General features: G+C 29.2%; 2 protein-coding genes across 2 annotated transcripts in view; one reads left to right on the plus strand and one right to left on the minus strand.

The window, feature by feature from the left end:
- The window catches only part of LOC103569607 (spermine oxidase), a 33,591-nt gene that overhangs the window by 301 nt on the left and 15,629 nt on the right, over window positions 1–17,661 (plus strand). The gene's annotated exons all lie outside the window — the stretch shown is intronic.
- LOC103569603 (hemocytin) lies at window positions 105–16,765 on the minus strand. Its single transcript, XM_008546960.3, has 25 exons — window positions 16,405–16,765; window positions 16,161–16,307; window positions 15,771–15,895; window positions 15,208–15,364; window positions 14,068–14,195; window positions 13,877–13,972; window positions 13,452–13,795; window positions 12,538–13,381; window positions 12,169–12,456; window positions 11,645–12,078; window positions 11,097–11,364; window positions 7,030–10,986; window positions 6,428–6,931; window positions 5,935–6,100; window positions 5,482–5,828; window positions 3,370–5,403; window positions 3,170–3,286; window positions 2,846–3,073; window positions 2,494–2,774; window positions 2,111–2,392; window positions 1,784–2,047; window positions 1,545–1,697; window positions 798–915; window positions 513–692; window positions 105–402 (listed from the first exon to the last, which is right to left on the minus strand). The coding sequence occupies exons 1-25, from the start codon at window positions 16,491–16,493 to the stop codon at window positions 203–205; spliced, it is 11,751 nt and encodes a 3,916-aa protein (XP_008545182.1). The 5' UTR covers window positions 16,494–16,765; the 3' UTR covers window positions 105–202.

Here is a 17,661-nt window from a genome sequence, read left to right on the forward strand (position 1 = left end):
CTTTCATTATTTAATATTTTTACCATCTTCAGTTCAAACACTGAATAAGAGAAAAAATTACTTGTATTGAAATAAATATATTTACTAAAGTGCAATTTTTTAAATGAAGTCAATAATAGTTTATTTTTTTAGCATATTGATTGAACAATTTATTGACATTTATAACATAATATTTTTTTAAGAATTAAAGAAAAAAATAAATTTATCCTTTCGTCGATTTTACGTGAATAGGCTTCTTTTTAGTTGAAAAATAATTATTACATGCTTGACACGAGCATTTAGTGGGAACAAATACTTTTTGTAGAATTTTTGTTTTATCATCGCATATTAAATTTACAGTTATTAATTGCATTTTACCAATCGATTGACAGCACTTGCATTCATTCAGTTGCCTTGAACTTACTGCAAAAAGTTTAAAATAATAATGAATTTCATTATTTTATTTGTTTTTTATGTTTAATTAAAGTATATTATAGTAGCTTACATTAATAATTCAAAAAAGTTATACTTACGAGGATCAAATCGCACTGGCATTTCACAAGTTCCATGACATTGAGCAAAACCTTTAATCAATTCTTTATTTTTACATACTCCATGATTTGGGTATTTTATCGCAATAATTCCAAATGTTTTGTTTTTATCGATAGTCGTAACATTACATTGCCTTAATATTGTATTGTTACCGAATTCTCCTAAAACAATAATAATATCAATAAATAATTAATAACTCATTTGATTAATTTATATATTTCTAAAAATAAAAAATTAAAAATGTTTTCTGTTTCATAATAACTTACCCAAAACAACGGATTCTTTTTCATTATCGCATACTCTGCAGCAACCACTATCATCTAGTCGTACCGACTTACAATGTGATACATCTGGACAGTGTTGAGTGCTACTGTTGACAATTAGCTGTAAAGTGTTATAACTTATTGTAACGTAGAATCTGGAAAACGGTTGACCCTGCGGGCCAGCCCCAAAACTTCCCGCTGTTTTCGAGCTCTAAGAGCTTGAAAACATGAATACAAATACATTTTCGAGCTCTAGAGTCTATTTGACTAAATGACCTAAAATTTTCTGGAAATCTAAGTTCAGAAGGAATCTTTCCAATGCCGCAAGAACCATCTAAATCGGTTCATTCATTAAAAACGATATGAGAGGTTCACATCCACACACACACACACACACACACACACACACACACACACACACACACACACACACACACACGTGCGCGCGCGCACGCGCGCGCGCGGGCTTCTATCTGAAAATTGACAGAATAGCTTTCTAGGACCTCAAAACATCGAGATCTGATGAAAACTCGATTTTCGAAAATCGGATCGATACCAATAACTTTCTTTTTTTTGAAAATTTTAAATTTTCACAGTGGGAAGTTAAAAAAATTGATTGAATAATTATTATGTTGATTAGAGATCAATATTAGAAGCAATCGTAAGTATGTCTGTGCTCAAACTCAAGCAACACATTGCTATTCCGAGAAAAAATCATTTAGAAAAATTTAAAACTATTGATATTTATACCTGATTATTATTGAGTTGACAAGTATAAATAGTACATTTATCCGTAGATCGCCAAGTAGAATTTATTTTATGTAAAATACCATTATCCATACAATGTGTCTGTTCACATTTACCACAACAGTGTCCAGTTTCTGGCTGTCGATACTCCCATCCCTAAAATCATATGATAATTTAATTGTATTAAACCAATCATAGTTTAATTAAATTTGTTATTTTTTACAAAGTAAAATATTACTCACTAGTTGACAGTCTTCATCGCAATTTTGTACGATTTGTGTTAGTTCAAGTTTACCAGTTTTATTCGAACATTCTTCAGTTATACAACTATTTTTAGCATTAGTCCATGTCATTCCAGGCTGATAAACTTTATTTTCAGATCGACAACCAATACGATCATACTTTAAACAACATTGTCCAGTAATTTTTTGCTTTTTTATTTCATACTTTTTTTCTTCAGACGATTCAAGCTTTTCACATGATGTAACCGATTCTTTGACACGAAGCTATGAATAATTTTAATTAGTAATAATTATTTAAAATAAATTTGAAAAAATATTATTACATACATTTCCTTTATCAGAGAGACATTCATAGTTGGTACAAAAATCTTCGGAGTGCCATTTTTCATTGATCATTTTTAAAGATCCATTAACCATACAAGCAGTTGGTACACATTCTCCACAACAAGTGATGTTTTTATTTTCAGATGGTTTATATTCGAAACCTCTATCGCAAGAAATTTTACATTCTTGTTTTATTATTTTTTTCTGAATACCACTATTCGTTTCATTGTCACATTTTATCATTTCACAAATGTCGTTTGGATTTGATTGCCATGTTTGTCCAACCTAATTAAATAAAATGTTTTTTTTTTTTCACATTTATTTTTGAAATAAATATCAAATCAAAACATGCAATAATTAATTACTAAAAATTTATGTACACTTACATTATAAATTTTTCCATTATCTTTGCAAGCAACTCTCTCTATTTTTGAGCAACATTGATCTTTCAACGGAATTTCTATCAGCTCATAATCATTAATATCAGAATGATCATTAATTGTCGGACATTGAATTTTCGTACAAACTGATTTAGGAAACTTGTCAATAGATTTTTCGCACACACAATCTTCACACGGACTTTTTTTCCAAATTTTACCAACTGCTACAGCGATCATTTCTACTGTTTGATTACCATTTGAATAGAGACATTTATCTTGCGGTAACTCTAAAAATAAATATTTACCAATTAATTAATTTACTGATCTCACATCAAAATATTTTGTAATTTATTCTCACCGCATTTATGAATAGGACAACAAACACCGGGACTAGTTTTCACTGTATCATTGTAATATTTAGGACATTTAGGTGGAGGTGGGCACGTTTCTGGTTTACAGACTACAAAAATTTGTGGGCAACATCCTGTCTGATTAATAACTTCAACATAACCAGATTGAAGAAGTTTTTCTTTGTCTGCTAATGATGTTATGTTTGGTGAAGGACACTCTTCTGCTGGCATGCATTCTAAAAATATAATCAATAACAATTGATACTTATCAATAGGCTGTGAATTATGGTTTTACAAATTTTTCAAATGTATTAAAATATTTTAGTACGAACGGCAACTAAATTTCTGACATCCATCATTTCCCTTGGCGATCTTTATGATCTGACCGAACCCGCAATTCGGTTGTTGAGGTTTCTTTTCACAAGTCATGTTTTTATCTGGAGTAGGTACTAAAAATTAATTTTAGTTAATTTTATCTTTATATATAGTTTTTATACATAGAATTTTAATGAAGCTTCAATTAGATACTTACCACAACGATACTTTGGACAACATTCTTTTTCAGTTCCGGGTACTTTTAAAAGTGTATAATTTTCAAGACAAACAGTCTCTAAGGTTGAGCACTTGGTTTCGTTACAATTAATAATTTGATTTTTACAGGAGCATGTAGTGCATGGATCGGGTTGCCAAACATCTCCTTCTAAATGCCCTTGCTGATCACAAACGAAACATTTATTTTTAGGAATACATGTACCATTATTTAAAACATGATCTCTAGGACAGAAACATCCTTCGGCAAAATCGGATGTACATTTACGTGTCTCATTTTTACGTACAGTGTCACAAGTATCAGGACAACTCGGTCCACATGCTTGATATTTCAAATTTTCAGAACAATTTAATGGACAAAGATCAGATGTCCTCCAATTAATACACAATCCGCATTCTCTCGCATAAGCTTCAATATCTCCACACACATTACCTCCAACACAGAGAGTATCCTGACAAGATTTAACAAAAGGTGTTGGATCTATGACACTGTGACATTTTCCAAATGTATTTTCATTTGTTAATATTAAACATGAATTATTGGACGCGAATGTTGAATAATCGCATTGTTTAATTGGCTGATGGATACATTCGTCAGCTGACACTAATCCTATTTGAGGAATTCCAGTAGCTAACCAACTTAACCCAAATTCTTCAACATTCTCAGTTAACTCGTTATTAGATTTTTTAAAACCATTTTCTTGAATAATACTACAACTGCCGCAAAGGCCTTCAATTGCGCTACTGAAAATTCGAGATGGTATTCTAACTGTGAAACCAAAATTTTGATGATAACCAGTCAATTCTAACTGAATTGCAGGTATTAAAATTTCAATATCATCATTTAATTTTTTGGTAAAACTTATCCAAGAATTTTTATGTGGTACTTGAATTAGTTTATTATCTAGCAAAAGCGTAAAGTTGTGAAAGTTTAAATCTTGTTCAATTCGTACCAAGTGGTCGTTATACAGTATTATCAATGCTTCTAAACAGATTCCTTTATCACAAGGTACATTGTTTATAAGTACTCGATATGTATGTTCATCATCTTTATTTTTAACAATATCTTGTGATAGAATGTACGTGCAGTTTCCGGGAAATGAAAATCCCCGATTATTAAAGTCAGTGAAACTTGAATAACCAAAACCATTACAAACACAGTCTCTGCATTCAGTGGGAGAAATACAATCATTACCTTTACGAACTGTACCCTCAGGACAGAAGCATCCAGAATAACAAAAACCATCTGTCAAAGGACATGGATCAATTTGTTGCAAGTTATCGCATGTTACTTCGCATTTACGTCTAAAACAGTCTTTATAAACTAACGGTGACGGACAATCGATTGGACAATTTTGAATACCTCTCCATGAAGATAAATCAACATTTTTATCAGCAGCTTGACATTCACTTACAAATGATTCTAGTGTACGGCATCGACATTGTTCATATGTTATGTTTTCATTCAAACAATTACACGTTGTTTCAATACAACGTGATATATATTTATTTAATTCTAATACATTTTTACAAACTGTAAATGCTTTGTCTTTAATAGCATTGCAAATTTTTTGAGCTTGTTCTAATGATTGTTTATGACATTTTTTGTCTTCACATTTTGATGCGCCATCCACTAACCAACTGTCTCCAAAGTCTTTAGATGTTATTGCTTGACTTCCATCAGGATTTTGTCGATCATTTTCAATTTTATTATCATAATATCCACATAATCCGTCAACGTGATTTATTAATTTAGTCGTTATACTAATTTTAACATTTGAATTTTGATCCCATGTCAGCCAAAATCCGTATTTATTGGATACAAAGTTAAGACTATTACCGATTTGAGTTATTACAAATGTACCCCCTTTACCACGTAAATTAGTCACTTGTTCAGGCATAAATGTATTATTATTTATACTAACTGACATGTTTGAATATAATGTAATCACATCATTGTCGGTTACTATACTAAGAGCTTGGGAACAAAACTGTTGTCTGTAGCATAATTTTTTCACTAAAAATATAAAAAATTGAAATAACCATTGAGCGGGTAAATTTATAATTCAATATTTTGTCTATAAATTTTACTTACACATGATGTACCAAATATTATCATACATTTCTCTAACAAGAATATGATTGCAAATATCGTATTTATATTCCAAATTATCAAAGGTATTAAATGATCGGCCTGTCACATTGCAAATTACTTCCTTTAGTGGTGGAGGCTTGCAAGTAAAACTTGGACAAGCTGCCCGATCATATAAGCTTGAAGGTTCATAAATAAGTTTATATTTTGGTGGACATTCAACTTCTGGACACTTAATAACTGTCTGCTGCTCATTGGATACCATAATGTCTTGGACAGATACACATAAAAATTGCTGACATTCGAATTCAAAAGGTTTAAATTTATTTTCTTCTTTCATTGGATCATCACTTGATTAAAATTAAAGGTAATTGATGATTATTAAGTTATGAATAATTTTCTATAAGATAAATTTTTTAAAATAATTTTTAATAAATTAAAAAGAGTAACATTTACTTTTTGGTTGGTGACTTTGGAGGTGGGAAATTACTACTTATGTCTATTTGAATTTTTTCGTCATCAACTTTCGATGAATCAGACATATTTTGGGGGAATGATTTTTGCATCGGAATAGGTTTATAACCTGGAGGACATGTTGGTAATTCACAACGTACAACAGTAACTAAATTAATAAAATAAAAAATTATCCAAATTAAGTAGAATATCCATTCAATGATACAATTATAAAATGTACCTGAAGATCGGAACGTTTTTTGTGGAACGAAAATAAAAAAACAAAATGAAAAGTAAAAAATTTACTGGATCTAGATTTTTTAAATGTTTCGCACAGGTACTAGTATGTCAGCCAAAAATTGCAGCCCCCCCCCCTCCTCTAATTACGCCTTTAGCAGTCAAATTATATAAATTTTTTTTTTTATATTTGTTGCACGAAAAACGTTCCGGTCTTCAGGTACATATTATAAAGTATTAATTTAAATTGTATATTTACAAGTTGTTGTCTCAGTGATAATGTGAGATTGTTGATAAGAACTACTAAAGCTTAGAGATGTTTTACAATGTGATTCATCATCAGGACAATTTTTAACGCCATTACACCAATCAGCTTCTTTAATACAAATATTACTAGTTGGACAAAGTCTCATTCCAGGTGGACAAGGCTTGCAAATGCATCCACATAGTTCTGTTACGACTGATTGGAGATCTGGTTTATTGCAAGGATTACAAAGTTTTGGTTTACATTCAGGAACTCCATTAATTGCACACTGACATTGCTGACAATTTTTCGTTTCATAGCTAGTTCCTGCCGAATAAATCATACCATTTACTACGCAAGGACAATCTTGTCTTAATGCGCAAGTTTCTCCAGTCCACCACAATGATTCATTACAGGTGCATTCATTCAGTGTTAAATCTTTGAATATTCCAGGACATACATTACAATTTGATTCGATTGTCTGCTCTGATTGTGGCAATTCTTCAATTTCAATTTCAGCTATTTCGATACAAGAATAATAGTTGATTGATAAATAAAAGTAATTGCGCGGATATGAATTTATTTGAACACCTAAATAAAGTATTTTTGTTACTTACGATATGGAATAAAACAGCCATGAATTTCTACTTTAAGACCTACGTGTTCGTGCCACTTAATTGGCTGAATTCTCAAATATCTCGCATGGATAGGTTTATCAAAGTAATTTATTTTTGTAGTTTTATCATCAAAATTTCCTAAGAAAAGTTTTTCATTACCATTACTATCAACAACAGAGTTTTTGCACAGATCATCTTCGCCGTAGAAAATTTTGTAAGCAGTTGTCCAAATATTGTCAGCTCCTTTTGTTTCAATTCCAGTAAGATTGACACTTTGGAGAAAATCAAATTGAAGAAATTGTGTAGGGTTATCAAGTAATGGGCGCCATATTCTAGATGATGATAATTGTGCGTTAGGAAATATTTTATCAAGAGTAGAAGATGCTGTTATTTGTTGTTCTTTCATAAGGCCATTATTTAAACCCATAGGATCATCACAAATTGGTTTAGTTACAATCACCTCATGAACTATCGAGCTATTATTTGTAATAATACTTGTATTAGTCCATATATTTGTAACATCAAAGTGTTCATTGCATCCGAGTAAATCGACTTTGATTGCAATTCCATGATGCCAAGTTTGAGGATTTATTTTTATTATTTTAGCTTCAATCGGCTCTTGGAAAAATTGTTTTACTGGCACTGTTGAATCAATTTTACCTTGAAATAATTGAGGATTCTTGTGTGTACTGTCCATTATGTAAGAGAATGTTTTTTCATCTTGTGAATAAAGAACTTTGTAACTAGTTACATATTTTTTTTCGTCTATTGATCCCTGTATAATAATTCCATAAAGTGGTTCAATTCGTGGTAGTATTATTTCAAGCCATTGCTCAGAGTCCATGTATTTCGGTTGCCAATTTTTCAATGAATTATTTTTCATCGTATCAGAAGTAACTAATTTTGCATATTCGGCTTTATGATTAGAATCTGTTGTACTACTTGCATTAAATATTACTTTATTATTTATATCATTTTCAAAAATACTAATATAATTTTTACTGATGCACGGGTTCGCTGGTGACACTGTGCTAGTGGTAATAATTATTTGTTGATTAATAGGGATGACTTGATAATTTTCAGTAAATGTTTGATTAGTAAGTGTTAGATTCACATTAACTGAATTTGTTGATGATGTTAAACAAGCTGACTTGTCACATGTATAGTAATTACTTAAACATTGACAAACTTCGCAATCTGATTCTTTGAAAATGCCACCTGGTTTAATTTGATTACCAGAATAAGTTTTACAAGGACAGTCACTTATATCAACACAAGTGTAGAGATCTCGCCAATATTTGTGAGAGGGACAAACATTTTTATCATTAACGCAGCCCGGAACACAATTATTATTTAGAGTACAAAAATTTTGCTGAACTAAAACGTGACGATAATATTGGCATACTCTGTTACAATTTATAGCACAAACGTCCCAATGTTCACCTTCATTACAACGATCAGTTGTTTCTGAAACAGTAACGTTACCACATTCGGGACGAATAGCAATTACAGGAGTTGGCCAGTCACATATTTTGTTTTTTGGATTATAAAGAGTACCAGGTCCACATGTTTTTTCATACCACTCCAAACCATTGGTTGCTGGAGCACAGTGATAAAATGACTGACAATTTACGGGATGTGGGTGATATTCATTATTTTTATCACAAGAACCTGAATATATTGTCGTTGTAATTGTTGTAACTTTATTTGTAGTTGTAGTAGTAGTAGTAGTAGTAGTAGTAGTAGTAGTAGGTAAAGATATATTAAATGATTCTTTTTTTGTCTCTACAGCAGGGATGAAAATTGGCTCTGATTTTGATTCAGAGCAAGATACACCATTGCATACAATTTTACCATGGCTGCAAAAGCAAGTTTGACATTCATCACCACGAATTATATCACCTTCATAATAAAGTATTCCTTGTATTTCTAGGCACAATGGTTTACACATACTTCTCGGGATACATTCGAGAAATGAATTATTTTTGTAAATATGATCTTCTGGACAGGGCTTGGGAATACATCCTTCAACGCAAGTATCTTGAGTACAAAGATGCTTTCCGTCGTGAAAAGTAGCCAAATTATCACAAGTTTCGTGGGGACAAGTTGACATACAGGGAGAATATCTAAATTTATCGGGACACTGTATTTCACAAAGACCTGGACATCTCCACTTTACAGGTAATCCTCGACGATTACATTCATGCGCGTAAGATGACAAAGCTGTACACAAACAATGACAATCATCTCCTTCGACACACGCACACACATCAAAAATGCAACGCTGCATATAAGGAGTAGGGTCAAGTTCTGTATGACAAATTTTGAATACTGAACTCTGTAAAACCCCGCATTTCTCAACGGACCAAATTTTTCGTTCAGGATGTTCGACACATGTATCCATTACTTCTAATGGTTCAGGACAATAGTTGTCTTTTTTCCACGAATCTCCAAAAAGCCGAGCTGACACTTCAGGAATACCTCCAGACGGTGTTTTAAAATCATCTTCCGCATTATCATTGTAATCTCCACAGAGACCCGAAGTATGACCTTTCCAATTAGGATTCAATTTAACGTATACTCGAGTACCTTGATCCCATTGTAATACCAAACCTAAATCAGGGACATCCAAAAAAATGAACAATCCAGATTTTCTAATAGTAATACGTTCAAATGAATTATCAGGTAGCATTTTGCCCTGAACTAATGTTATAGTTTCTTGATTATCACTGCTTCCAATCGTTAATGTGACAGATTTTGAGCAAGAAACTTCATTATTTCCACATGGCACATTTTGTATTGAAATTTCAAAAGTTTCATCGTCATTTAAGCTACCTTTAGCAAGTACGTAATCACAAGTACCTTGAAAATCATAAGTTTTTTCATCAAATGTAGTATAATGTGAATCACCCCACACTGAACAAACTCGTGAACAAATTCGATCAGTGCAGTTCCATTTTCCATTAGAACATTTACAAGTATTACAATCTTGTTGAATTGAAAATCCTTCTCTGTAACTTATGCCACTATGATAGCATGGGCATTTTTTCTTTTTAACGCAAGTTTGGCTGATAGTATCTAAAACGTAACCTTTTTTACACACGCATCCAGGATGGCATACAGCTGGAGTTTGATCAATACGTGCATGCATATTGTGACAAGTTTTAGGCTCGGCAGGTTCACATTCAGTCATTTCAAAATTTTTACCAGCATCACATACAGTTTTAAACCTTCCTGCAAATTGGTATGTTTGAATTTCTTCTTGAGTAGCTGGATTACATATCCAAGTTCCACCAGCGCATGTGCACAGTTTTTTACCTGATGTTTCAGATCGTATTTCACGGTATCCAGCATTGTATTCTAGTTCATTATACTTACAAGGGCATTGACCGATTGGAATGCACTCTCCTTGAGTATTTAATGTCTGTCCTATCGGACAATTGCATCCTTCTACACACTCTTCCTGACAATTTAGATTAAATGATATATCTTTACATGATCTGGCGCAACTACTACCACAAATTTGATACTCTTGACCTTCCGGACACTGTAATTGAAATCCTTCCATTTCGTTACGCCAAAGTATTTTAACACCTGCGATAGCACATTCTCTTGCATATGCGGCGAACGTTGGACTCATACATTGTTTGATATCTCCAGCACAAGCACACATATCATATTTGCAATCCTCGTAAAAAGGTTCGGGATCTACATACCAATTACAACTAGAAAAAATATCACCTCGTAATTCAGAACAGTATTTTTCTGCATCATGAAGCCTCTCCGGATTTGTATTACAAGGATGCTGGGGTTCTTTCATTGCTACATTTGAACATACTTCATCTGTTTTCCATTTATTTGCAAAAGCTGCATCTGACTGTTCAATATCACCAGCGGGCGTTAAGAAATCGTCTTTTTGATTAGCATTAAATGTTCCACACAAACCTTTAGTTTTTTCTATCATTAAATAAAAAATTAAATTATTAATGATTACAATAAGAAAGCGTAATAAGCATTTAAGTTTTTAAAGAATAATTATTATTAAAGAATAATAAATAAATAATTACCACGAAATTCAGGTGGAGCTTTAACAAAGACACTTGACATTCCATCCCACCAGATTTGTAAACCGTTTTCTACATCAACAACAACGAATAAATTACTCGCAAAACGTATCTTAGCTCCTGCTGCTTGTATAGGCAATGTTGTTATATCTTCACCATTAATTAAAACTTGAAGATTTTGTTTAAGTTTAATAACAATATTTCCGATACGGATTGTAACCGATTTTGTACAAGATGGTGTTTCATAAGCTGAATTTGAAAACCCAACATTCTAGAATTTATGTAAAAGAATAATATAATTAATAAATTATTTTTACACAGAAAAAAAGGATTTCTTGGCGCAGGAAATATTTTGCATTATAAATTGACGACAAGCATTTTCTTAGGACTAACAAAAATTTATTGGCGCAAGAATTTTTTTCTCGCCTCAAGAAACTGTTTGTTTTCGTTTATAATATAAAAAATTCCTCAGGTAAAAATTTTTTGCGCCAAAGAATCCTTTTTTTCTGTCTGATATTTACTCCAATATGTTTAAAAATTAAGTTATATACTTCAGATATTGCGCCGGAACACTGTACGTTTTGGGTCTCAATACTGTAATTATTTCCTTTAAGAAGATAATAATTACATTCTCCCATAAAATCATAATTCTTTCCATCGAAAGTAGTGTAATGAGGGTCACCAATTACAGCACATCTTGCACTACAAATAACTTCCGTACATATCCATTTTCCTGATAAACATGTGCATGTATTACAATCTTTAGAAACTGATTCGCCAGGTTCAAATAATTTTCCTCGTAAAGTACATGGACAATTTTCTTTAGCTATACATTTTTCGTCATGAAGAACTGTATTTTCTGGACAGAAACATCCTTCTTCACAATTAGCATCATCTAAAGATTTTACAATAAAGTCTGCAGTACATGTTGCTTGTGATTTCGGTCCACATGTTTTATATATTTTTCCATCTGGACATTCCATTGCTAAAAAAAAAATAATCAATAGTTTTAATGTAGATATAATTAAAGCGAGCTGTAATTATTTATAGAAGAAAAATACGACAAATTGCTTACGGCATGTATCATCAGTACGCCAATCAAGAGATCTTATAATACGATCATGGTAACATTGTCGAATGTATATACCTTTAGTGTTACACGAACATTTTTTTCTATCAGTTAATTTACAAGCGCAATAATCCCACTGACAATTTTGTTGAAGAACAGTCAAATCAATAACTTCAGAACACATTTTAAACTTATCATCAGAAAATAATTTTAAGCAAAAATCTGTTGCATTCTGAGTTAAATTTTTTGCATTTTCACAGGCATGTTGAGCATTAATATTTTCATTGCAAGTCTCTAAAAAATTTTAATAAATTATTTAAAAAATAAGTTTGTTAATGTGATAACAAAATATATGAATTTATAAAAAATTTTTACCCCCAAGATTTAAAACTTTCCAAGCAGCAGCAAAAACAGCAATATTTTGTGACCGTTTATTGTCTCTGGTTGTTTTATCATCGTTTATATCCCCATTCATACGACCACAGAGACCACCTGTTTTATCCCAAAGCGATTCAGATAATTGAATTTGTACAAAAAGACTTCCATCCCATTTTAAATTTGCTCCCACTGAATTTAAAAATACCAAAACAAAGTGAGATGACATTTCTACTTCTATTCCAGGAAGTCGAACTGGTATTGGCAAAGTTTTATTCATTGATTTTAGTGTCGGAAATTTTTTATCATTCAACGTCAATATATATTCGTTGTCTGATAAAAAAATTTTAATAACTCTATGACAAGCTCCTCCGTGTTTACAACCAAGGCTGTTTTGAGTTGTTATTGTGAATGTTTCTAATTTAATATCTTGAACTAATGTATGGGCGCAGTTACTTTCAAAACTGTATATTGCACCATCAAATGTCTTATAGTGGATTCCACCCCAAGTAAAACAAATTTTTGATTGAGGATTTATTTGTTTAGTTTCAAAATTATTCTCCAATAATTTCTTTTCAGATTCAATAAATTGTGAACTTGAGCTACTTCCATATCCTCTACCAGATGTGTATACTGAATTACTTTGGTACTGACCATCAGGCATGTAATTCGAATTATCTTCATACTGATTAATAAATTGAGAAGTAAAACTGTTTTTATACTTTCCACCATGATATTTTAAATTATTATTATGCTGCTCATCATACAAGTAACTTGAAATATTTCCGGATTGCTCAGTCATCAATTGATTTTGATAACCCTGATTATTTCCATACATTCCATTCTGAAATAAATAAAATTATTTTAAAATCATCATATGAATATAGATTTTATCATTCGTGACAAGTTATTACAGAGTGTCCACTTTGATATTGCTGAGTCCAAGAATTTTTCATTTGAATGGGAGAATTTTGAATTAAAAAATTACTACTGTTCGTTACATATGTAGTATATTTTAAATAAGAAGTTGTAGATCCATTGAATGAAATAATTTTCGTATCTAAATTGTAATTGCATTCGGGTATGTGCTGAGGTTCAAAAATACCCTTATTGTAATAGCAAATATATTCTTCAGCTGGTTCAAATGTAAATTTAATTGAGTCTGGACAACTTATTGTACAAGACATCATATCCGCATTGCCTTTACATTTTCGATTACCATTGAAAGCCAATTTTTTCGAATCACAAACACTCACAGCTATATTAAAGAATATTTTTTTTGTATAATTAAAAAAATATTATTTTAATCGTCTCACATTAAAATAAATTAGTAATTTACAGTATTGACATTGAGCACCGCGATAGTTTAAAGGGCATTGACAGACATTGTTATTGATACAAATCCCTTCGTTTTGACAAGGGGGTGAGCATGATGCTGAAATTTTAAAAAGTAATGTAAACTAAGCATCAAGTACATATGTAACGAAAAGAAAAAAATATTTTTTTAAGTTTATTTAAAAAAAATTGTACGTTTGCAATTGGGAAGTGAAACCCATTCAGAATTAGATGGAACCCAAACTCCATTTTGACAAAGTAAGCGTGCAATCGTTGTTCCGTCAGGAAAGACGAATTTATTTAAACAAGTCACAGTACATGTTCTGAAACAGGAATAATTAAAAAAAATTTATTTATTTTAATTTTTCTGTATTCGAGATTTTTTTTTCTTTGATATTTAACATAAAGACAATATAATATAGCACATTATCAAGACAATTATTTTAAAAATTAAAAAGGAGTGATGAACCTCGCCTCAACTTCTCCAAACTGACAGGTATTAATTATTATTATTATTATTATTATTATTATTATTATTATTATTATTATTATTATTATTATTATTATTATTATTATTATTATTATTATTATTATTATTATTATTATTATTATTATTATTATTATTATTATTATTATTATTATTATTATTATTATTATTATTATTATTATTATTATTATTATTATTATTATTATTATTATTATTATTATTATTATTATTATTATTATTATTATTATTATTATTATTATTATTATTATTATTATTATTATTATTATTATTATTATTATTATTATTATTATTATTATTATTATTATTATTATTATTATTATTATTATTATTATTATTATTATTATTATTATTATTATTATTATTATTATTATTATTATTATTATTATTATTATTATTATTATTATTATTATTATTATTATTATTATTATTATTATTATTATTATTATTATTATTATTATTATTATTATTATTATTATTATTATTATTATTATTATTATTATTATTATTATTATTATTATTATTATTATTATTATTATTATTATTATTATTATTATTATTATTATTATTATTATTATTATTATTATTATTATTATTATTATTATTATTATTATTATTATTATTATTATTATTATTATTATTATTATTATTATTATTATTATTATTATTATTACTTAACAAATTTCATAATATTTATTTTTTGTTTATTTTTTAATTGTTATTAAAAATATTCTCACTATAGTAAGTGGAATTTGATGATAATTAATTGGATGATAAGTGGAATTGAATGATAATTATAAATGAATATTGTAGAAATACATTAGAATTACTTAGAATCACAGCTTAGCTTCGCATTCTGTACTTGTGGTAAGCTTTCACAAATTTCATTATCAAATTGACATTGTGGGCCCATAAAATCTTTCGAGCATCGACATTGATGTGGAGCGAAACAATAACCACCATTTTGACATTCCGGAAAACAAATCGCTAAAGATATAAAAACTATTTAATTCAATATATTATAGATCTAATTTTAATAAATTCTAATAATTAAATAGCAAGTCACATGAAAAAAAAATTAAAACAATTTTTTCGTTATAACTTAATATTATGATTTTGTATATAAAGTATAAAAATTTTGGAAAAAATTTACTACATAAGATTCATTAATTTTTTTCAAATGTTTTATTTTGCCCTGCATTTTTGTTTCCAATAGCTCGTGATGTTTCCTATATAAGAACTCGAAACGTTAAGATCGTGAATTCGATTTTTGAATATCAGATCAATTACTTTCCTATATAATTTTTTTTTTCTTTTATTTTAATTTTTAATTTTAGTATCGGAAATTCATATAACGTCTGATAAAATTTATTTTGATAATCGAATTTCATACCTTCGCAATCCGGTACAAAATTGGTTTGTTCTCCATCGATTTGCCATGTACCTTCGTAGCATTCAACTAGTAATTGGGTTGCACCCTTTGGAAATTGATATCCTTTATTACATTGTGCTATGCAGCTATGTAAAGCATAAAATATAATTACATAATTTACTTGCAAATTTAACCTTATTAATATTATTAAAATAATTCAAAATTGTATTGTAAGAATAGTAGATTTTCTTCGATGTACTCGGGACTTGCCAGTATTTAGTACATCATCGACTATGGATTGTTTCTATTATTATGACAAAAATACAATCCTTGGCTTGCAAAACATCGTCCATGTATGCAGATTAAATGATAAGGTTTCGAAAAAATTTTTAAGCATAAATAAAGTCTTACTTGTCTCTTGAACACTCAATTTTTCCATTAATAGGATTTAATAAAATATTGTTACAGTCACCATAATTAGTATTTTGTGACAATTGGTTTGACGTATCACCATAACTATTTTGGTAAGATGCATAAGTTGGACTTTTCAGCTCATGACTGTTATATACGTGATTAAAAATTTATTGTATTAATTTAAACTTATTTTAATAAAAACAAAATAACGGTAACAAAATTATTAAAACAAATATCTTACAGTTTTGGCTCCAACTGTGTAATGACAGAATAAGGTCCATTGATTATTACAATAACGAAAATATAAAATACATGCGTACGAATATTCATGGTTAGTACATTGTAAAAAAATTTGAAAAAAAATTTTTTTATCTACGGATGTTGAAATATTTGATAATTTCAATTTCGTAAATTATGATAAATATTCGAAAATTCTTATTAATTTATAATGATCTTAGTGAATAATCATATAAAGATTTTATGTTAATATTAATTAGTAAACTGATAAACTATGATGTTAAAATTGAAAATAATAATATTAAAAAAACAAAAAATTAATAATTAAAATATTCAACTATTAGTATTTTGATAGAATGTATTTCTTAGAGGAATATAACAAAATTTACAAAACCGAACGTTTGTTACGAAGTAAAAATTAAAATATTCTGCTGCGCATATAATTGTTGCAAAATTGTGGTGTTAAACTCAGAAAATACCCGATAATTTTTATGTTTTTTCATATCTCTGTCTGTTACTTCGTGATTCTAAAATAAAATTAAAAATGATTATGAGTAGATTTAAATTTTATATCTTCAGCCATGTCGATGCAAAAATTACACGTGGAAAAAAATTTCGTGTTCGAGAAAATGCAATTATTGTAAGCAAATTTTCCGTATTATCCAAATTATTTATTATGATGATGTCATCCTTTAAACACGGAATTACATATACTGAAAACATCACAGGAAAATGTTGAAATAAAATAAAAAAATTTATTTACCAATACTTATAATTGTTTGTTTTAATTTCAAATTTTCGTTATGAATTTTTTTACCGTAAATGAAAAATAATCATAACGAGCAACCTACGCTTACTACGTGACTGCCCAAATATCACTACTAAATTTATAAAATACGCAGAAAAAAAGGATTTCTTGCCACAAAATATTTTTACTTGCACCAAGAAATATCCATTATGAATTGGTTAGAAAAATTTTTATGGGGCACGAAAAGATTTTTTTTGGGCAAGGAATAATTTCTTTTGCGCCAAGTAATTTTTTCTAGTTCTAAATAAATTTTTTTTTTTCAATTCACAATGCAAAAAATTTCTTGAGGTAAGGTAAAAGACCTATACGAAAAGAAAATTATAAAGACAGTTCCCATAATTTTGTGAAATTTTTTCCTATACCATCATAGGAATTTCGACCATAAATTATAGGAGTAGTTCCTATAATTATAGGAATGATTCCTATAATTATAGGAATGTTTCCCATAATTAT

Source organism: Microplitis demolitor, chromosome 3 (genome assembly GCF_026212275.2).
Source record: "Microplitis demolitor isolate Queensland-Clemson2020A chromosome 3, iyMicDemo2.1a, whole genome shotgun sequence".
NCBI classification, from domain to species: Eukaryota; Metazoa; Arthropoda; class Insecta; order Hymenoptera; family Braconidae; genus Microplitis; species Microplitis demolitor.

Bases quoted from the DNA above. Each gene is read 5' to 3' on its own strand.
- LOC103569603 (XM_008546960.3), bottom strand. From the start codon at position 16,493: ATGAATATTCGTACGCATGTATTTTATATTTTCGTTATTGTAATAATC. The intron at 15,896-16,160 runs GTAAGACTTTAT...TGCTTTACATAG, and splicing joins ATTGAGTGTTCAAGAGACAA to CTGCATAGCACAATGTAATA. The intron at 6,101-6,427 runs GTAAATATACAA...TTATTAATTTAG, and splicing joins TATCACTGAGACAACAACTT to TTACTGTTGTACGTTGTGAA.